Below are 24,083 nucleotides of genomic sequence, written 5' to 3'. Positions count from 1 at the left end.
AAAAGAGGTTTAAGGGGTGTGAGTGAGGATCAAGATGCTCTTAATGGCTCATATGAACAAACCTGCTTAGAAAAAGAGAACATCATAATGCATTCACATCAGAACATATGCAAACAGATGGAGGAGGGCTGGAGTTTCATGGATAATAACTGCCACTGACGCTAGAGATATTGAGCAGAGAACATGCAGTAACTGAAGGACCGTATAGACAGACATAAATACAAGATCTGTAAATAAATAGAAACAGGAAACACTAAAGGAAAGAAAAATTAAAATGTCCTCTCTCAGAATCGGCCTGCATTTCCGCAGTTGTCTTAACAGTTACTACATAATCACAGTGCATTGTGGTCTGTTTAACAGTATTTGTTTGTTCTGGGAATATATTGTAACTTTCCAAATAATTTAATAATTTATTCATGCCATCACGAGCTGGCTGTGAAGGAACATTCAGAAATTAATAACAAATAAACAATTCACAAACGATTTGTAAAATATTTTTTTAGAAGAATGGGGAGAATAAAATGGTTAAAGTAGCCATGCAGCATGATAAAATAAAGCTGTGTACGTAAACTGAATGCATGTCATTGCCAGCACTGAATTTAGCATTTGAAGTATAGACAGATTTATTATGAATTTTTTGTCTAAGCCTCGTTTTTTTTTTTTTTTTCCATTTTGAAAACTGATGATCCTTAAAGTCACAATATGTAAGATGATTTTTGGATTAAAATATCCAAAAACCACTAGAACAATGTTATATATTTTGCTGATTTGTGTACTTACATTATCCCAAATTATTTCCAAGATCGTTTAAATACAGAGAAATAAGCAATATTAACCAGGACACAGACTGTGTCTGTCCGTGCGTCACCTATCAATGATAAAATACCTGCGTTAACTTTGATTTGTTTTATTTTGAAGAAACCATGGAAACACCAAAGACGCTTTAATATATGATGTGTTTTGTTAGACAGGTGAGCAACTGTTTGGTTAAATTCATCAACAGAAAACGAATCATTGTTATACAGCTCAACACAGTAAATCTTATTGTTTAAATATCGTTTTTTTGATTACCACGAGTACCGTGATTTACCATGACTAATATCAATCTAGCTTACTGCAGTGTGCAAGAAGTGTCTTATAGCAGCCCTGAGCGAACGCAGAGTAGCACTAAAACAACTTTCAACACACACAAATGTATCTAATATGATAAACAGCGCTGATTTACCCCACACACGCTTGACCATTAGAAACAAAAGTGGTCTAATAAAAGCATAATAAAAGCTCCGCTGCTCTCGAGGCTTGTGTCGCACTCGTCTCTCATCAGCAATCGCTCCAGCCGCCTCGTTTCACTCCAGTGGTTTTCAGCCACACCCTGCTTCATACTACAGTAATGTTAATAAATCTTTACTACATTAGCTCATCAATGAATAGGATTTCTGCCCGAGCCGAACCCGAAGACAACAACTCCCATGATTCCACGAAATCAAGGTGTCATTAAACTACACCTTTGTTTTAAATAAGCAACATCTAGTGGCAAAAATTACATATTGTGCCTTTAACTTAAAAAGTTCACTTGCTTTTTAAAAATGCGAATGCTTGGAGCTTGTCTGATGTTGAGAAGTAAAAGATTCTACATTTTCTAGATTATCATTGGCACCCTGTCTGCAGGAAACAGGAAGTAGGGTAGTTTGCTTACAAAAGAAAATGAGCACCAACATGAATGGCTTAATCATTGATCAGAAAGAGGTCCAACTTTCAGAGGTCAAAGATCATGAGCAAACACAAACAGGGTGACTAGAAACAGTGCGGAAGTGTGTGCTTGCTATCATTCTTCTAAAACCTGAAGGATAAACTTGAGATAAGAGCTCTGTACAAAGCCTAGCAAGATGGAGCCTCACGACAAGCCATCATCAACCCGCTTCTAGCACGAAAGAAAAAATTAAAGGACTTAATCGCTTATATCTTCATGGATACGCCATCCCAATATGTATTGTGATGAACACAGTAAGAGAATTTACTCAATATGGTGATAGGAGTCGAGAGAAATGTTATAAAAACAGACCTGCTGCCAATGTGGGGCTCTTAAAAATCACACACTTTTGAGATTCCATTCTGTTTAGTATGCTGCCTAATAAGGCATCTAATAAGGAAGTAGACTATATAAGACTCTCCAAGGATCAAAGATGGAGAATTGCAGAGATTAGTTGAGTATTGGGGTCAGAAATCCTAAAAAAAAAATAAAAAAAAATAAAATAACCCCTACATCACCACAAGATGTTTGGGAGGGTTTGAAGAAAAATCCTCGCTCATTCAAAAACAAACAATCTCCAGCTCATTCAGTTGTCAGACACGACGGGAACTTCAAACGGGACTGGCTTCTATGGTCAGATGAAACTAAAAAAAAAAAAAGAGCTTTTTGGCAGCAAACTCACCAGATGGGTTTGGTGCACACATGGATAAAAAAGTACCCCATGCCCACGGTTAAATATACTGCTGAATCTTTAATGTTGTGGGCCTATTTTTCTGCTGGAGGTCCTGGAAATCTTGTTCTGATACATGGTATCATGGATTCTATCAAATACCAACAGATAAAAAAATCAAAACCTGACCGCTTCTGCTAGAAATCCAATAATGGGCCGTGGTTGCTGGATGGATCTTGCAACAAGATGATGATCCAAAAACAAACAAAATTTCAACACAAAATTGTGTCACTGAGCACAAAATGAAGCTTCTGCCATGGCCATCCCAGTCCCCTGACCTGAACTCTAAAGAAAATGAGTGGAGTGAACTGAAGAGAAGAAGCACCAGCATGGAGCTGGGAATCTGAAGGATCTGAAGAGATTCTGCATGAAGGAATGGTCTCTGATCTCTTGTCAGGTGTTCTCCAAACTCATCAAGCTTTAAAGGTGAAGACTCAGAACCATTGTCTTGGCAAAAGGAGGTTGCAAAAAGTATTGAATAAAAGGGTATCATTAATTGTGTTCAACATGTATTACAGAATAACATTTTTTTTTTTTTTATAATGAGTTTATGTTTAAATTCTTATACTTCAATGAAAGGTTCTAAAGGATTAACAATGCAGATTTATTTTCACAGGTTTTTTGTTCATGTTCATCAAGGGTACCAACTATTTTTTCCACATCTGAATGTGAAGCACGTTTATCATTTTGAATCAGTGCGCCACCTGGAGGAAGTTGGGTGCAGATAACACATTAACGATAAACAATATCACAAGTGGATGACATTAATAAAGATGAGCCTCTGCAGAGAGACATGAACTTCCTGGACACGGGTGGCAGGCGTCCAGAGAGAGGAAATCTCATTACAGGTTACAGAACAGTCCTCACATCCTCATCCTGCCACTTCTCCTTCTAAAGCCACTTGATTACGTGCTCCGGGTTACAGTGATGGTAACTTAATTACTGTTGATTAGTTCTGGAAATAATAAGATTTGGACTATCTAAGCGAGGGTTTGAGTAGGTTAAAAGGTCATGAGAGATTATTAATATGTTAAAGCTGCCTCTTACGTTCAGTGTTTGTGTCTTCCTGCAATAACACTCAGACTAGGGCTGTAAGATTATTTGAAATGAAACCAAAAAGGCAATATGGTGCCCGCAAAGGCTGTGATTTAAATTATATAAATATATGAGTTGCGTGTGTCACGGCGAAGGGTGCACTGTGTTCATTTACACATGAGCAGCTCATGATCCACCAGTGTTTTCAATGTTTCAGAGCAGCTCGGTTCCACACTAACTCAATCTCTGTATCTGCTCTGAGTTTGAGTATTTTTATCATGCATTTAAGAACAAAAATGTGAACCAAATATTGTCACATACATGCAGTGTGAAGCACTTATTTACACTTCTTTATCCAGTGATATTCCTTTTAACTTTTCTCTTTTGTAATGTCTCTCAGCCATATCTTTCTACACTTTCTTCAAATGTCCCTTTTGCTCACTCTCACTCCTTCACCATCATGAGTGGACACGCCCTCTACTGCTGATTGGCTATAAGTGTGTTGTGGTGCTCTGTTCGTTCCACTTTTTAACAGCATTTTTCAGAAATCCAGTGCTTCCCACACATAGACTTTACTTGGGCGGGCCGACCACGTATAATAACGGCCGCCCAAGTATATTTGAAGACACATTTTTACTTTTATTATTTTTATCCTCTTATACTTTTATATCCGCGCAAAATAATGAAACCATCCGCGATCGATTAACTAGTCGTTTCGTACCTGCTCGTTATGTGTGCGTCAGAACTGTTTACTCCCGCTAACATTCCCATAGGCGCTGCATTTTGCAAAGTCACAAGGGGGCGCTGTTGCGTGTTCTACAAGCTCGTGCAACAGCGCTTCAGTCTGCTTCAAAGTGATTCTCAATCAGTGAAAAGCGCAGATTTATGCCAAGCAATTGCTAATGAACTCAAATTGATGAATTATTACAAAGTCTACTTCATGGCCTTTATATAAAATGTTTTAGACGATTGTAAGAATCTGAAGGATCAGCCTGCAATAGTACAGACATTTCAAAATAAGAGTCCCTGTATTTCGGGCTTGTTTATAATTAAAAGTCACACGCTAATTTTTTTTCTTTTTCTTTTGGGCATTATTGGTATTTTGGTTACACAATAAATTGTATTTACAGAAAGAAAAAAAACTAAGAACATTATTTGACACATATATTATTCATTTTATAAATTTTACTAGTAAAATCTGTGTCCCGTTCACTGAGAGAGACACTATATGACAACAAGGAGAACATAGGAAAAGGTGAACCATTTAAATGCTGTAATTTTGCATAATTTACAATGCATAATATTAGTATGTAATTAAATGTAATATGCTATATGATTAAAATTAATTTCAATAAATAAAAATACTGTTAAAAATCACACATTATTTGTTTGTCACATGTAGTAGACCATTTTTGTGCCTTGAGTAATAGGAGGATTTTTCGCCCGGCTAGCACTGCAAGTATATTTCAAACCTGTGGGAAGCACTGAAATCGCTTACTGCACCTTTAATTTTGCAATTTTAGTCAGAACTAATTAAGACAGAATTAAGTTTGGATGTAACAACTAGGGATGAAACTGATAACGAGCTATCAACTGATGAAATTCTGGTAACATAAGCCGATAACAATTTTCATGCTATGGCCAATTACTTATAAATGATCAATATTATAAATCTACAATGTGTTAAAAAAAAAAGACAATTAAAAGACAATTAAAGCACACTAAAAAAATAGGGCTGGATAAAAAAAATATTGATTTCTCGACTTTAATCGATTCTCACTTTTACAAAACGATATTGATTCTTAAATCCCAAGAATCGATTAAGTCTAGTCTGTTTTCAGTTGATGAATGAGCAGAATATGTAGCGCCTCCCATCCAATAAATAGCAATAATCTTTGTGCTTTGTTACTTTTGATATGAAGCAAAGTCTCATTTCAAATGACGTCCATCTTATTATGAAATTCAAAAAATAAATACCGTTTTGGCGCTGTTTAATGTGGCATGACAGATCGCTTTAGCGCCTCAGTTAAAGAGAAGCGGCAGCACGGAGCGCATGCGAACATCCTCTCCTCCACTTTAATACCAGTTACAGCGTGAAATGAACATGTATAAACATCTGAAGGTATGTTAAAAGATACAGTACAACTTACCGAAATCCGTATCATGTCTCATGTAATAGCTTAATCAGTGTTTCAACCTCAGAAACACTCACGTAACGTCACATTTAACTCAGAAAAACATATTCAGTGACCATAAACTCATTAGTCAGCTAGAAAAGTGTACTCTAGAAAGCAACGATAAATATAGCTATGCACCGTTAAATAGTCATTATAATTTTTAATGTTCTTCAGTATTTAATGCATGTTTGAATAAATAACATTACTCATTATATCTGCAATTTAAATGTTTATATTTCTACGAATTGGAGTAGAAATATGATTATGTAATTCTAAACTTTATTTATAATAAAAACATCATTCAGTGTAAAGTGTTTGTATATAAATAAGTTAATTTAACCTTCAATATTATTATAGTAGTACCAACTGACTCCCATGTGTAGTTTGCAGAATTAGTTGAGAGATTTTTTCCTCTAGAAAATTTGCCATGTACTGTATCTGATATCCTACATCCAAAATAATCGATATCGAATCGAATCAAATCGAAATAATAATCTAATCTAATCTAATCTAATCTAATCTAATCTAATCTAATCTAATCTAATCTAATCTAATCGAAAGCATGTGAATAGAAATCAAATCGAATCATAAACATTGTGTCAATACCCAGCCCTACTAAAAAACAAACTTTAAGAATGTTTAAGCTGCTCCTTTGCACTATATTCCAAGACTTCAAGTCTTTATTAACTGAAAAAAAAAAAAGAGTAGAGTAAATGATGACACAATTTTCATTCATAAGTGAACTCTTCTTTTATTACTCCCTGTGAAAGCAGCCGTACGAGAGACTACACCAGCATTCCCAGACGAGTGGGAGTTTATTCACATAATGCAGACATCTGTGAACTCTGAACCTTTCATTTCTATTGACCAAACTGAGAAATAAACTTTTGATTTGATTTTTTGTGTGGAATTGAATGTAAGAAAAAATTACATATTAAGGGTGAGAGAGACACTGGATCCATAGCCACTTCCTCAATTAAACCTCACAAAAAAGGATGGCCTTATACAAGCAGGCCTTATCCTCCGGCCTGAAGCACTAATGTGATTAAACAGAGTATTCTTTTCCAACAGAAGGTCAGACTGAGAAGATACGCAATAACTCAGAGCAAGCCGTCAGGTGTAAAGTGACAAACATCACGCCTCTATTTTCCCCTGAGCTTAACCTGGGTGGAGGAGTCGGAGGCCTTGTCAATGCGGGAAATAGACAGCACAGTGGATTTCCTTTTCCCTGAAGAATGGAATGTCTTCGGCTGGTCGCTGCCGAGACAGGAAACTCACGCCTGTCCTTCTCCTCGTGGATTGCGTGCTTACATGCTGCGGTTTGGGCAAATCATAAGGTACCTGTTCTGCTAACCCGGTGCATTCGGGGATAATGTGTTCACTATGGCAAGTTTTCAAAACAACCACAACAGTCACAAAACTACATCACTGCCACTCTAATCAACAATGCTGTAGTGTACACTGGAAGGGACTTCCTATTTTTGTTGTGCTGGCAAGTTACTTCAGCCCATTTTTTATTTTTTATTTTTCCAGATAGTCTGAAATTAAATTATTTTATTTGCAAAATTTGACTCATGATGACTCATGATGACACTAATGATAAACTGAAATGTTAATTATGTTATTAAAACTAGAAAAACCCATAAACAAAGACTGTTGTGACACATTTGTTTGTAGGCAGGTTATGTAGTAACGTAACACCCTCGCTCAGCAGTCGAGCCAGTGGAAAAGCAGATGATTCTGAGAGAGGTTCACCGATCCTCATGCCGAGCACTAGCTGAGATCCGGCTCTTGCACAAGAACCAGAACCATTAAAATGGAAATCAGGTGGCAACGCAGAAGATGGTTTGGGAGAGCAACACAGGGCTCTACAGCTCAGAGGTGGTTAAAGGAATATTGAGATTATTAACCAATAACTTGTATATACACAAAAGTCAGTAAGATGTTTTATGTTTTAAAGTCTCTTCTGCTCACAAAGGCTGCATTTATTTGATTAAAAAATACAGTAAAAACAGGAACATTGTGAAATATTATTACAATTTAAAATAACTGTTTTCTATGGGAATATACTTTATACTTTTTATTTAATTATGTAAAAGTCTTTACTGTCACTTTTGATATATTTAATGCATCCTTACTGAAAACTTTTGAATAATTTAAAAGCTTAAAAGTAAGCAATTGTTTCACACTAGTATGTTAAAGGCACAATATGTAAGATTTTTGGAATAAAATATCCAAAAACCACTAGAACAGTATTATATATTTTGTGGACTTGTGTACTTACATTATCCCAAAGATTCCAAGAATGTTTAAAGTGGTGGTTCATTGCGATTTCACTTTTTTAACTTTAGTTAGTGTGTAATGTTGCTGCTTGAGCATAAACAGTATCTGCAAAGTTATAGCGCTGAAAGTTCAATGCAAACGGAGATACTGTCTTTTAAATTTATGGAAGTTTAATGCCCCCGGTAACACGCAACAAAGTGGGCGAAACCATGTCGCATGGCATATGGAAGCGGAAAAGTTGTGTAAACCGGACGCGAGCGGCGCGACGCGTCAAAAGATAATAGAAACCATTATAATCTGTGATATTGTCTACACTGGAGGCGGCGCTGAAGACACCTTCCAGAATCTATACAAGTTTAATGCTGGATTTGCACAAAGGCTTTTACTAAAAGATGAAGCAATTCCCACTTTAAAAGCAGAAGCTGCTGTTTATTGACTTCAAACTAAGTACATTTTGTTGTTTGTACATATCTTTTAAATGTATAGTTTTGTTGCTATTTTTGGTTGCATTGAGGACATATACAAAGAGCAACTTGTTTTTGCTTCGCTATCCAGTTAGCTAAAGTCTAGTGCATACTTCTCCAACAAACACCTATGTTCATAGACAAACAGTTGTTCTTGCTATAAATTAAACGCTACCTTTACAAAAATGCTACTACTCAGTGATGTATTCGGCTACAGTAAAGCTTTAATCAGGATAAAACTGTATATTGAAAGCTATCAAACAGCAGTAACAGCATCTAAACTCTTTGACACAAATAAAAAAAATGAAGTACCATTCATAAACGTCTTTTAAAAGTCGTGATTGCAGGGGTTCTGCTTGACCCTCTTCATCTGGGTCTGATTCGGGCTTAATTTGATACAGCATTATAGACGCCATTTTTTACATTTCCACTGAAGCACGTAACAACGAATGGTAAAGGGCGTGGCCTGTTTAGTCTTATTGTTTGAATCCAGATTTACAGCGTGTACCATGTTTTACCATGTCTAATATCGATCTACTGTAGCATACTGCAGTGTGCAACAAGTCTCTCATAGCAGCCACTGAGCGAACGCACAGAGTAATGTTATAACATAATTCAAATGTATTAATATACTCAAAGGTATCTAATATGATAAACAGTGCTGCTTTACCCCACATACTCTTGACTGGAAGAAGCAGAAACAGCAACTGTGGCATAATAAATTTGCGCTGCTCTCGAGACGGGTGTCGCATCTGTATCTCATTAGCAATCGCCTCAGCGGCCTCGTTTCTGCTTCCAGAACACTCGCTTCCGACTACAGTAACGTTAATAATATCATCCATGAACATGATTTCTGCCTGAGTCCCATCCTGATTCTATTCCACCGGCTTTGAGGTGAAAACGACAGCTCCCACGAATCCACGCTCAATCTCGGCGTCATCCAGCTATGCCTTTGTTTTGAAAAGGTGACCTCTAGTGGCAAAAAACTACATAGTGTGCCTTTAACATGAATGATATTTAATTATTTCAGATATACTTGTGTCTTAAATTAATATTGTTTATTATCTGCTCCTATGTACAGTACAGTACTTTCATTAAAAGTGCCTATTGTATAGGTAGCATTTGAGTTGAAAATTATTTTCCACATAATCGATATTAAACCACAAACGCAGCCAACTAAGCTCAACTTGTATCAAACCTGGAACATTTGACACATGAGCGAGACCAACGGATGGGAGAGAGAACAGCAGAACAAGACAGACACTCTTTAAATAGATCACTTGGTGTCAACTGCAGAAAAAGAGATGTGATGTGATTGGAGGAAGACAGACATGGACCAAGGAGACTGTTAAGGTGATGAACAGGAGATATGACAAATGAAGGAAGTCTTGTGTTTCTGACTGAAGATCTGTGTGTGTTTGTACACCTACCGTCTTCAATCTCTTGACGGCTTCTTCACAGATGTGCATGCCACGAGACTCCTCGACCTCCACATGCCCCAGATACTACAGAGACACAAAGAGAAACAGTAGTTTAGCGTTGAAACTGTGTCACTCAGTCTTTCCTGTTCCAACAGGAAGAGGTCACGCAGGCCCATCTATTCCTGTTGGAACTACCGGACCGGTGGCTACTGACACTCAATGTGAGGAAACAGTGGCGCCCTCCCCTACCCACGACAGACCTCTCTCGTAGAAGACATCACTGTGTCTCGCCCAAAAGCCTCCTGGGGTCAGGCCAAGAGGCGGACAGCTATTGTACTGAGAGGAAGTCCTTCCCCTTCCCCTAGTAAAACACACAGGAGCTGTTTGGCTATTGTCAGCTTGTGACATCAGGCATATATAAGAGCAGCTAGATGTGTGCACCTGCTTATTAACTCTGCAAAGCCTGGCATATGAAAAAATAGTAATACAACAGTTTATTGAACCTTTTTTTGGGGAGTATCATTATTTGATACATCAGGCATTTCATGTAGTGTGATGCATGAATATGGAGAATATGGAGCTCATATCTGGGAGGAAAAAACACCTCAGCTTTATTCAAAGACCCAAACTGAGCATAAATATGCAATTTAGTGCAGCTGCTGACCAAAAAGTAAGATGAAATTTTAATAGCTTGTAATGTCAATGAGATCTTTATAACAATATAGCAAATCCTTACATAAAATGTATATTAATCATATCTATCTGCCAATAATTTGTCTTAGTAAGATGATATTTAAATGCTTAGTTTTATGATCAAAGCTTTGTAGTTTTAAAGCATATAATGCAATGCAATACAATAATGATTGAGAGATGAACAAACTTTTTTCCATATATTAGGGAGCAAAAACTCAAACAACAACAAAGCTGGAGAATCTCACGCAGCCAAAATGAGGATTGTCAGTAACGGCGTTCAGCCTTACATTGTTCAAACCGGAGTCGAAACTGATGGAGGACTCAGACTCAGGAAGAAGTTGTAATGCTTACCAATGTATTCAGTAAGGACACAGAAACAATGAGAGAGGGTAACCAAACAAGTTCTATTCTTAGCATAATTAAGAAGAAACATCAAATTAAAGAAATCAAAACAACAAATTCTTAAACAGAAAAACGTGGCATACATCATATTTCAATATACACCACAACAGTCTCTTTCCCTTTGAAAGGTCAGTGTCCCAGACCTTGGGACCTTGCTTTGTAGTTTATTGGCTAGGATGAAAAGCATATCAGTTGGTTAAACTGTTTCAAAGTTACAACTTTTAGAATGCAACTGGATATTTCTGAATGGATAAATTTATGTAGTTGCTGTGGAGCTGATTCAACTCATCGACAAGCATGTGCTGTCATGTTAATCTTTTGTGCAAATTCAATGTTGAATTTACCCTCATTTGTGAAGCAGTTCATCATAAAATGATGGCATGATAACACCACTCTACTACAACAACTCTTCCTCTTCTCTAAAGCAGCCCAACATGGCCTCACTTCCTTTGTTACGTGTTCCCGAGGGTGGGGTTTATGTAAATGTTGGGTTTGTGATGTCACAAACCCAGGAACAAGCTTGTTGTAGTCCTTACCAGCTGTCTGTTGTAGTCCTTAAAAAGAAATTTCTGTAAAAAGAAAATATCTCCCTTTGCATTGAACTTTGAGCGTTGTAACTTTTGCAGATGTTGTTTATGCTCAGACAGCAACATTACACACTAACTAAAGTTAAAAAAGTGAAATCATAATCAAGGTCCCTTTTAAAATTTTACTTTTACAAATCATGACATTAAAGATAACATTAAAATTGGATAATATTTAGAGCTTTGAAGTGCTGGAAAAAGTGTGAAAACCCTTGAAAAGTGCTTGAATTTCACTCTCAAAATGTTGTACGAACACTGAGATGAATAAAAATTTGACTATTACAGTTAGCATTACTACATTAAATTCATGATGAATGCTGGTGATTTGTAGACTGAAAAGTCTTCTATAACTTGTTCTTTCATGGCACAATGTTTCTCCTGGTTTCCACGTCAGCACTGTTTAATTATATATATGGTTTATAACAGAAATCTGCACTGAATTTGAATGCTTCCCACTAGTTCTCTCAGCAATGTTATTAATACTGTGGGGAATTCAAATGATTTCTCACTGGATCTCCCAGCGCTGTGTAACGTTGTTGTGTGATCAAAGATCGGCCCCCGAGTAAACCTGTTCTGAGCTACTGCTGCACTGTCTATTATTGCTCTTGATAAATGGTCCACGTAGCTCAAATGAATAGCACGGTTTCGTCACACTTTCGTTTCACTTGCCATTGAAGTTTCTCATATGCAACAGAAATGGCAGCTCTTATCAGTTGGCCAACATGGTGGTGGCACCAGCGCGACCTCCAACAAAATTTTGTAGTACCAGCAGAAAAAAACATCCGTTTAATGGCCCTCTAGTGGTTGAAAACAAACTGGAACTATTTTGTGGAAGAACATTGCTTTGGTTGTGCTTCAGCTCTGCGTGAGTGTGCGGAAATTAAATGAAATGAGCCTTCACATTAGATAATGCTTTACAATGAACTCTGTTAGAGAGCTATATTGCAATTTATCTGTTCAATAAAATATCATTGTGACAAATAACCTATGCCACTCCCACACCATAGCCAGAACAACTTTTCACTATTTATGGATATGACAAGACACACACGGATGAGTGACATATGTACGCAATTTTGCATGAAAAGCATCCTTCTCTGTCTAAAATAAAAACACTTACAATGGGCTTACCATAATGAATTAGGGTAAGACAAAAACATGTTTTGGAAGAAAGATTGATGGTGTATTGTCTCCAAATGTACATTTTGTTGTGAACAAAAAAAAAAAAATTCAAAATAAAGTGCAACCAACTTTTTTTTTTTATGTGGAGATATTTTCCAGATCTGGGTGTTTTTCCATGTCAAAAGAAAATAACATAAAAAATATTGTTAGACATTACTTCACACGGACTGCTTAAACATGTATGGTCACTTTAAAAAAACTGACTATTGGAATAGATCAGAAAATAGTTTAGATTTGGGAGTGTGGAGAGAGTTTGATTCAGTCTTTATGGGTCAGATTATTCTTTGATGCTCTGGAGTGAGACATGCTTTCAGAAAGATGGCAAATGATGTTTTAAGGTCTAGTCTTCATTTGACATGGCTTATAACCTGACTCTGAACCAGTTATTGAGCATGAATGAGAAAACCAGCTGCCTATAACCATGAGAGCAGCCGTTTTTCCATTGCCTGTAAAAGAACAGAGCAGTTATTTAGCTGGGAAATGGGCACAGAGTTATTCATAGAGCTACTCTTCTCGAACAGTCAGAACTGGTTACATAAGTGTGTCCTCAACAAATCTGAACCTTTATGTGAACTGGTCATCAGACACTTTCAAAAACTTATGTTAATAGCCAGGTATCAAAAACTTGATCCAGTCCACTCCACTTCAGAGTTAAGATTATTTTAGTTCTTAAAATGTTGAATAATTCAGGTTTAGACCTGAATGGCCAACACAGAGTCAGTGTGAAGCTTACAAAAACATTTAAAAGATATCCATGTCATACATCACACAGAAATGAAAAGAAAATATTTTTCAAATAAAAACATAATTATATATTATTTAAATTGTACAGTTTATTTGTAAACAGCAACTGCATTACAGTATTGTGAATGAGTATGCTTTATTTTCCATTTGCAAATTATAATATTATAAATAATATTCAATATATACATTAAATATTAGAATTTTAGAATTACATTTTATACTTTAAATTAATGGAATTCTTTTCAATGCTTTACAACACGTATCCTGGGGTTGTTTACCGTTTATTTGATTTCCAATGACATTTTTAGTGGCTTGTAAAACTGAGAAAAATGCGTCACAAATATGTGCTCAGAGCTGTATGACTGTTTTTCTTCAACTTTGCCTCCAACTGTTTGTGACAAGTGTTAAAATATGAACTGATTAATGCTAAGGATGTGCAAAACGACACATTTTCATAATAAGCTAATCCGTGAATTACAAAGAAAGTCCTGTAGATGTTGAGCACCGTTCACTTGCATTAGATGGAAAAAATCTTTTGTTTTCCTCCAAAACCTAATTTTCTCTTCAGCTAAAGAAAGATAGTAAATAATCATGACATTTGCATTTTTGGGTGAACTACTCCTTTAAAGGGTTAGTTCACCCAAAAATAAAATTTCTGTCATTAATTACACGCCCTCATGTCATTAAAAGACCTTTGTTCATCTTCAGAACACAAATTAAGATATTTTTTAAGATATTTCCGAGAGGCATCTAACAGCGCAGTGCTTCCAGGTTCAACATCAGATCGCCGGCTCATTATTGGCTGGCTCTTGCGTCAGCATCACACGCATGCGTCATGCTGCTCATGTGAACAGCGTTGGCCAATAATGAGTTGGCATCCAGACATAGAACCTAGAAGTACTGCACTGTGTTTACAACATAAACAGCGCAGGAGATTGACAGGGAAGAGCAGAAATTGTTGAAAAAACTCATTATTGTTTTGTTTTTGTGTACAAAAATTATTCTCATTACTTCATAACATTAAGGTTGAACCACTGTAGTCATGTGAACTATTTTAACAATGTCTTTAATACCTTTCTGAACCTTGCCTATGTGTGGTTCAGAAACCCTTAATTTGTGTTCTGAAGATGAATGAAGGTCTTACGGGTTTGGAACGACATGAGGGTGAGTAATTATTGACAGAAATTTCATTTTTGTGTGAACTACCACTTTAAGAATGACTCCAAAACAGACAAAAGAAGAAGAGAGAAGAGAATTTTTAGAAAGTTATTTTATGCACCAAAACAACCGATTCACTGGATGTCATTCTCCTGAAAAAGGACCTCATGTGAACAAAAGCGCAAACAAGCCATAAAAACACTCACTCACTGCTTCATACACACACACACACACACACACACACACACACACACACACACACACACACACACACACACACACACACACACACACACACACACACACATACACACTTCACATACTGAGCTGTATGGAGTATATTTATGATCAGCAGGTGGAGAAATAAGAGCTCAGATGATGATACTGAATCTAGGACACGACAACACCAGCACACACACACTATTTCGCCAGAGGCCTGATTTACTGTGACCTTACGGTACAATGATAAACCAGACTAAAACAGAGGTGAAAAAGCACATCTACAGGAGAAGGAAAAAAAAAAAAAAAAAAGAGGTGCTGATGGTCAGAGTGTGGAGACATGCACTCGTTTTTGATTTCAGTCTGCTCTCTCTGTGGGATTGTGGGTAAATGTGGTAAATCAGAGACCCATCAAAAGCAGGTTGAGGACAGATATTCTAGTTGCAGAAAACAACAGACACACTCTTTCTCTCCATCCCATCAGAGAAAAGTGTCCCAAACATGGGCTGCGCAGTACCTCTAAAGATCACAGCCAATCACAAAGCTGTAGGTCCAAAAACAAATAAAAGCTCTCAGAGAAGTAGGGCTGCCCCCTAATAGTTGACGAGAAGAGAGGGTTAGTTGACCAAAATTTTATAAGTCGCTTGCAGAAAAAAACCCCAGTGGTCACACAGTCTGTGACGGACAGATCATTAAAAAGTGGTCTATGTGATAATTACAGTACATAGGGCAGGACACCCAAATACTCATTCATTGACCTCAAATATGGTTTATCATATGAAACAAGTAAGTAGTAGCAACCTTACATGGCCACTCGCTTTAACGTTAACCTAGAAAAATGTGGGCTTTCAAGTGTTTGTGCAGAGTGTGAAAGCTGAATAGTAGCATGCTTACTGCATGACAGTTAACATGGAGGCACCGGTGCATCACTTGCATTTAAAATACTTTGTAATTTCTGGTTATACAGATAAGATAATCTGTGAAGAGTCTACTTTTATTTGTGTGCACTTACAATAACAACAAAACCTTTTGCTTTTGTAGAATACTGAAAGCAATCAGGCTGCGCTTTCTGCCGTCTCAATCTGTGAACTTGAGCACGGCAAAAACATTTTTTTTAAAAAACTCCATGTAAACTTGCCTCACAGACATGAAATAACATGAAATAAACATGAAAATATATATAGAAAGCAAAATGTCTACTTTTAAATGAACCCATTCAAATGGAAAACAAATATTCTCAGATTCTGTAATCCGTATGAGTCAGCATCATCAACTTCATCACTGCAGCCGGAAACACAGAAAACTCTAGTTTATCATTCATTTTTTAAAAATGTTAAAGCAATCTCCTTGCTGTTTTTCCCCGACGCATTCATTATCATTACTTCTGCCAGTGCGCTGTGGCAAGCTGTATGCGTGCGCTTGAATGCTGATTAGGCCATATGCATTAAAGACTCTTTATTATGATTTATATTGTTTATTAATAAACCTGCGATTAGTTGAATAATTGCTTAAAATGAATGACTACTAGTCGACCAGAAAAATCTTTAGCCAAGGGCAGCCCTACAGAGAAGCTGCATATCAATTATATAATATGTGCATAGATAACAAACCCAAACAATCTCAAAATAAATCATGCATATTATTTTACTTATTATTTTTACAGAATGTCAAAAAATGTCTTAGTAAATGTCAAATGTTTTTATATAAAAACATTTAAAGCTAAAATTCGTCAAAAACAGGTCATATGTGACCTGTAAAGCCGGGCACACATTTAACGACTAGCTAAAACATTCTAAGACTGAGCTCAACACACAGCGATTGTTTCCTTCGACTGAAGATTTAAAGGTGCCCTAGAATCAAAAATTGAATTTACCTTGGCATAGTTAAATAACAAGAGTTCAGTACATGGAAATGACATACAGTGAGTCTCAAACTCCATTGTTTCCTCCTTCTTATATAAATCTCATTTGTTTAAAAGACCTCAGAAGAACAGGCGAATCTCAACATAATATGTACGTCCCCAATATTTGCATAAGCCAGCCCATGTTCAAGGCATTATACAAGGGCAGGCAGTATTAACGTCTGGATCTGTGCACAGCTGAATCATCAGACTAGGTAAGCAAGCAAAGACAATAGCGAAAAATGGCAGATGGAGCAATAATAACTGACATGATCATTGATATCATGATATTTTTAGTGATATTTGTAAATGGTCTTTCTAAATGTTTCGTTAGCATGTTGCTAATGTACTGTTAAATGTGGTTAAAGTTACCATCATTTCTTACTGTATTCACGGAGACAAGAGAGCCATCGCTATTTTCATTTTTAAACACTTGCAGTCTGTATAATTCATAAACAACTTCATTCTTTATAAATCTCTCCAACAGTGTGTAATGTTAGCTTTAGCCCGTTAGCCAAGGAGCACTATTCGGAATCAAACGTAAACATCCACATAAATACTATACTCACATGATCCGACGCATGCATGCAGTATGCATGATGAACATTTTGTAAAGATCCATTTAAGGATTATATTAGCTGTGTGAACTTTGTAAATGCACTGTAATATAGTCGAGAGCTCAGGGGGCAGGGAGCATGCGATTTAAAGGGGCCACAGCCCCTTTTATGAATCAGTGCATAGTTAATGATGCCCCAAAATAGGCAGTTAAAAAAATTAATTTAAAAAAATCTGTGGGATATTTTGAGCTGCAACTTCACAGACACGTTCAGGGGACACCTTAGACTTATATTACATCTTGTAAAAACTGGTTCTAGGGCACCTTTAAATACTTACACACTGGATTTGAACACCGACTGTAAATGCCGACTGTATCAATTTACATTCATAACCGGCCTTTCAATTGTTAAGTGTGTCCCCGGCTTAAGGTGCACAGAAGAAAACTTACTTTGAAAAATGCTTTGCCTTCATTGCATTTGTTGAGCTATTTGTGTCTTAATGCCTGGTTAACAAATAAAAAAATATTGTGAAATACAGCATATTATTTTCCAAAACCAGGTCAGAGGCTAGTGTTCAGACAAGCACAACAATAGCAGACAACAAGTGCCTCAAAACTCTAGGAATCTATAGCATAAACACAATGAAAATGATTGACAGCTCCAGGTGGTTCAACACAGGTGTGTATGTCTATTACCTTCACAGCAAAGCTGCATTTGCCCCCGCGTACGGCCTCCTCGTCTGTCTGCCACTGGTGCGGCCGGCTGGACTCTGGCACATAAACGTCTTTCTTTCGCCGGAAGCTCTGCCGTAGCTTATTCATCGCTTAACCTCCTCCTGCAGACGGTACAGAAAGACATTTCAGACAGATGTCAACAGAAGACTGAAACCAGCACGAAGACTAGTCTCACAGAGCCAGACTTCTGATTATCAACTTCACATCTGGTCCATTAATCACTGAAAATTCCAAAATTAATGGGAAAAGCATGCAAAACAAAACAAAGAGAGAAATTCCTTTTACTTGCTATAAATATAATGGTTGTCATAGTACCAAAACTTCAGCAGTCAATAAAAGTACCATTGAAAGTACAGTGATGACACTGACACCGAGTCATTATTAGTGATATACAGTAGAAAGACATTGTTACATTAAAGTTTCAGCATCCACTTGGTACTAAATTGTGGTACTGATATGTATATTTCGATGCCGATATCTCATGAATATTAATCAAGCGTTCACTCAGACTGATTTTCTGCAAGCGAATGGGTTTGCCACTTGTGCATTAGTGCTTGATCTTTAAGATTTAGTTTTACACGAAAACCTAAAATAGTGAATAATTTCTAAGTAAAATATCTTGCTTCCGCCAGACCGCCTTCCTTATTCAACCTATAAAGAAAGTGCATACGCTACGTTCTACGTGACGTCAGGCAGAAGTTAGATATTTTGCTTTAACTTGTTAAATATGGATATTTTTCTTACACAAACACATCGCTTCACTTCAGAAAGCCTTTATTAACCTCCCGGAGCCGTGTGGACTACATTTATGATACTGGTTGGTCCCGTTCACTGCCATTATAAAGCTCAGATGCATCAAGATATTTATTAATATATCTCTGATTGTGTTCATCAGAAAGAAGAAAGTCATATACACCTAGGATGGCTTGAGGGTGAGTAAATCATGGGCTAATTTTCATTTTAAAGTGAACTAATCCTTTAAGATTTTAATAAGCAGTTTTAGAATTTAGGAAATCCATGTATGATATCCCAAAATGTGCATAAAAATAAGTGGATGGAAACATGGCTATTGTAACCGCAAGGAATTTTCAACTGCTTTGCCTACATCACACACATAATATTTCTCTCTCACTAACACAAAACTGAACAAGATCTGAGCGATGTCACCCCTGAATGTACCAGCACACACATACGGGAAGAGTCACGCAGTGCTGAGTCACATCAGAGCTGCTGTGGATCAGTCACCTGCAGAGCCAGACGGCAGACAGACTCACTCACACAGAAGATTCAATGCCTCTGAAACTTCTATAAAGAGCAACAGAGAAACATTTCACTTTACACTTCACAGAAGTTCAGATTTCAACAGCATAACGTGACACTCATTTGAATGAGCCAGGAGAGATGTGAACACACACACACACACGTTCAGGCAGTAAGAATCAGCTTGTCTTGCAAGGAGGAAAACACAATAGCACATTAGCATAAGAGACCAGTGCCAAGCCCCGCTTGCCTGTGATGTGTGAGCAATAGAAAAAAACACACAGGTTCGCAACTGTAAGCATTATTCTTTATTTTGTGTGCGTTGGTAAAGAGGTTAAGTGGGACTTGACACTTTCTTTTTCCACAAGAAACACATACATGCTCCCAAGTTGAACAGTTTTGGAGAATATAAAAAAAAAAAAAAAAAAAACTTTAGAGGTGCAATGAAAATGTATCAAATAATAGATACAAAAAAAGATTACATTTATTAGAATACAAAAAGTACACTGAGTTTTTAAATATTTCTGCTTCAAACTGTATTTAAATATTATGTAAATATTTATAGGCCTTCTTTAAACCATGTGCAAATATATGCATGTAATAAACAGATTGTTGTGCTGATACTAGTAAAATTGAATACTGAATCATTCAAATTATGTTCGTTAGTCTTTCCGCCCTGTGACAGCAAAGCCCAGACAGAAAAGTTTGTTGAATTAAATGCTAGATACAGTTTACTGTGTAACTAAAATACCAATAACTACCAGGAGAAAAAATAATAATTAATTAATTATAAATAAGCCTGAAATACACCATTGCAAATGCAAGTGAAACGCTGGCATTGTCGATTCCTGGTTAGTAGGATTAATTCTTTTATTCAGCAAGAATGCAATAAATTGATAAACATTGCAATAAAGTCACAAAGATGTTCCAAAGTATTTTTTTTCCCCAAATAACTGCTGACACTTTCTATTAATCAAAAAACTAAAAAAAAAACCCAGTATCAAGGTTTCCACAAATATATGAAGCAGCACAACTGTTTTCAACGTTGATAATAATAAATGTTTCTTGAGCAGAAAATTTAAAATTTAAAATGTTAGCTTTAGCCCGTTAGCCAAGGAGCACTATTCGGAATCAAATGTAAACATCCAAATAAATATTATACTCACATGATCCGACGCATGCATGCAGTATGCATGATGAACATTTTGTAAAGATCCATTTAAGGGTTATATTAGCTGTGTGAACTTTGTAAATGCACTGTATTATAGTCGAGAGCTCAGGGGGCAGGGAGCAGGGAGCACACGATTCAGCGATTCAGCACATTAAAATGATTTCTGAAGGATCATGTGACACTCAAGACTGATGCTGAAAATTCAGCTTTGATCACAGGAATAAATTACAATTTACAATATATTAAAGTGTAATTTATTCTACTTAAGGAAAAAGATGGAACTGGCACCGCGTTCGTTCCGTAATTTGAAAATGGAAGGCGTAGGACATATGGCGTAAGCTTTTTGAAGAATACAGAAAGTGGAAGCACGTGCAAGGCAATCATTTGTATTTTTAAAGTATATACAGTTGTATTTTTTTAGAAAATGACCCATTGTTTCGCTAGATAAGACCCTTATTCCTCGTCTGGTATCATTTAAAGCCCTTTGAAGCTGCACTGAAACTGTAATTTTGACCTTCAACCGTCTGGAGGCCATTGAAGTCCACTATAAGGAGAATAATCCTGTAATGTTTTCATCAAAAACCTTAATTTCTTTTCAAATGAAGAAAGAAAGACATGAACATCTTGGATGACATGGGGGTGAGTAAATTATCAGGAAAATTTTATTTGAAAGTGGACCAATCCTTTAAATAAATGCAGCCTTGGTGTGCAGAAGAGACTTCTTTCAAAGAAATCTTACAGACCCTGAACTTTTGAACGCTAGTGTGTGTAGAGCCGCTTTTGATTGAAAAAAAAGATGCTTCTTAGCAGAGGCATCTTATTGGTCAGTGAAATTTTATCACTAGATAAAGAACGTCCTTCTGTCATCAGACAAATATTCTTTCCCAATGTGTATAGAGTAGCAGAAGAAAACGAAGAGAAAAAAATGTTAATAAGCAGAAGAGATTAGAGAGTGTGTGTGTGTGTGTGTGTGTGTGTGTGTGTGTGTGTGTGTGTGTGTGTGTGTGTGTGTGTGTGTGTGTGTGTGTGTGTGTGTGTGTGTGTGTGTGTCTGTGTGTGTCTGTGTGTGTCTGTGTGTGTCTGTGTGTGTCTGTGTGTGTCTGTGTGCGTGTGTGACATCAAACGCCCAGGCTGGTGCCAATGAGTTCATCTACTGTCAGAGGACAGAAACTGTGAGAAAAACAGCAGAAAGCAGCACAGAGGAAGAGAGGGAGAGAGAATCCTACATAACGCTGGCTCAACTTCAGCAGCTTTTCTCTGCTCGTCTGTATTTGGGTCAGATGGTTTGTGCATTCACTGCAGGCCGCGGGCGAAGCTCTGTCGCTGTAGAAGAAAGGATGCTGCGGAGGAGACATGATGAAAAACACCACTCTACAGATTTCTGCCACTACTCATCACCTAAAGCCTCCTCTCCACTGACATCACTCTCCCTTGTGATCTCCGTCCGTTCTGTTCCAGTCTTAAGCTCCATTCACACTGACAGTGATTTTTTCTCTGGAGGTCGCAAGGTCGCTGTGCTGTTGGTCATAGGAGGTGTTCCTGATGTTATTGGTGGGCTGCGTAATGAAAACTTGATCACAGATGGGCTGTACTGCCAGTTTAAGTCAATCTATCCAGATAAGGAATCAGCTTCCTTGTTGCTAAAAAGCATTCTGCAGGGGAAAGCAGCAGAAGTAACGCACAATGAGTCATATAAATGGAGGTTTGGAAATGGATGGAATGAAAGATCAATGAATAAATCAAACGCCTTCAGAATGTAGACCATTTTTGATACGGTTTCCATGCATTACATAAGGCTTAATGTGCAGTCAGCCCAATGGTAATGAGTGACTAACTTTACATTATCCCTGTATGTTGGCAGAGACAAATCAAATAGAGCATAGGAGAATCAGTTTTATTTTTTTCTTAAATTCCATTTTTGTGGGGGAAGTTTCTCTTTTTTGAATGCGCACGTGTACTCTGTGTAGGGAGCAGCTCTGACTGCACATTTTACAAGATATTTGCAAGCAGTGTTGGGGAAAGTTACTTTTAAAAGTAATCACTCGCTAAAAAAGTAACTAATTGCATTACTTAGTTACTTTTTATAGAAAGTAATGTGTTACTTTACTTTTGTGTTACTCTTTCTCATATAGGCTGGGCTGTCTGTTTGTTTGTTTTTATAACAACAAAAAAAGTTGTATTTTTGGAAAAATGTAAAGGCCCTTACACACCAATGCCTCTGCACTCTATTGTAGCAAGCCTAGTCCGCAAAATGCACATGAAGTGTGCCATTTTTTGCCAGGGCCAAAAAGAACTGGCCAATGGCCTGGGGCCAGCATGAAAAACACTCAGGACACACTTGGGAAGGAATTGTCAATGGCCTGTGCTGCATTATTACGAAAGTTTACCATCTGCACGTTTTTTTTTTAACTCCCTGAGGTCCGAAAGCGCGCCGGCACGTTTTGCAGGATTTTTTTCACATTGCAGCAAAACAGACTTAAAATACTCAGTCATTTCTTGTCATAGAGACATAAGTAGTATATCAATTGAAACTATAGAATGTCTTCTTTTATTTGTGTACACTCAGAGTAAAAACACAATGTTGTGCTTTTTGTAAAATAAAGAAAACTAACATGATGCGTGATCTCTCCTCTCCCTCTGAACGAAGTCCAATCTGATAGTTCTCAGAAAATGAACTGTAACTTATGAATAGTAATGACAAAAAAAATGACACTTATGTCTAAAGAAACGTTGAAATGTCATGTTTTAAATCATGCAAGTCAAATCGAAAACAAACATTCTGTGTTTATGTAATCTGTATGAAAAGAGAGCCATGTCAGAAGTCTGTGATTCAGCTCATTATCCGCTAATGCGGCGTGGCCACGGAGCCAGCGCTATTCAGACGCTAATTCAGAGGCAATACTTATATGCATCGTCTCAATCGTGTATTTATTGTCTTGAAAAGTGTTTATTTGGATGTTAAAGCCATGGTTAGCGATCTCTAGAGGACATGCCGTTAGTTCCTAGTTCCTTTTCTTCTTTATATGAATTTGTGGCCTAAAGGTGTACAGAGCGCCCTCCGGCTGCAAGTATGAATTGAAAACACAGTATCCAGCACTCATAGTAATGACAATATTACTTCTCAGTATAGAAAATTGACATAAATATATAAGAATCCAGCAATATTTCTCCAAATGTGCATGCTTTTAAGCTAAAAGCCTATATGAAAGGCCATAGAGGTAACATAATTGTTCAGACACTTTGCATCACAGAAATACATTATATTTTAAAGAATATAACAGAATACCATTATTTTAAATTGTAATAATATTTCACAGTATTGCTGTTTATGATGAGCTGAGACATGATTACAGAGGTTTTTTTTCACAGCCTACCTGACTGAAAGGCCTCATTAATATGCAAGTCATTTCAGGTCATTATTATGTAATTCTTTTGTCTTCTCAGGTGTAAATTGCCCATTATTCATGATCATTCACGCCTCCACGCATACTGTGTTTCTTGACAAAAAGTGTCTTACAAAAACTAAATGAATATATTGTTTTATATGAAGGAGTGGGCAGCATAATTTTTACATAATTCTGAAGCAAAAAACTCTACAACCTCCAATACACAGACGTCT

The 24,083-nt window shown here is 36.9% G+C and overlaps 1 protein-coding gene across 7 annotated transcripts in view; it reads right to left on the bottom strand.

The window, feature by feature from the left end:
* Nucleotides 1–24,083, bottom strand: part of numb (NUMB endocytic adaptor protein) — a 73,345-nt gene that overhangs the window by 20,655 nt on the left and 28,607 nt on the right. For 4 of the 7 annotated variants that reach the window (XM_067367745.1, XM_067367749.1, XM_067367751.1 and 1 more), the window contains exons 2-3: nucleotides 17,995–18,134; nucleotides 9,870–9,944 (exon numbers count right to left, since the gene is read on the bottom strand). In XM_067367745.1, the coding sequence (XP_067223846.1) occupies nucleotides 9,870–9,944; nucleotides 17,995–18,120 (201 nt within the window). In that variant the 5' untranslated portion in view covers nucleotides 18,121–18,134. Of the gene's footprint in view, nucleotides 1–9,869; nucleotides 9,945–17,994; nucleotides 18,135–19,212; nucleotides 19,339–24,083 lie in introns of those variants that run through there. The other 3 variants (XM_067367747.1, XM_067367746.1, XM_067367748.1) reach the window with 3 other exon arrangements.

The sequence above is a fragment of the Chanodichthys erythropterus genome, chromosome 18 (genome assembly GCF_024489055.1).
Source record: "Chanodichthys erythropterus isolate Z2021 chromosome 18, ASM2448905v1, whole genome shotgun sequence".
NCBI classification, from domain to species: domain Eukaryota; kingdom Metazoa; phylum Chordata; class Actinopteri; order Cypriniformes; family Xenocyprididae; genus Chanodichthys; species Chanodichthys erythropterus.
The sequence above is the reverse complement of the archived record's forward strand: the minus strand, read 5'-3'. Positions and strand labels throughout refer to the sequence as shown.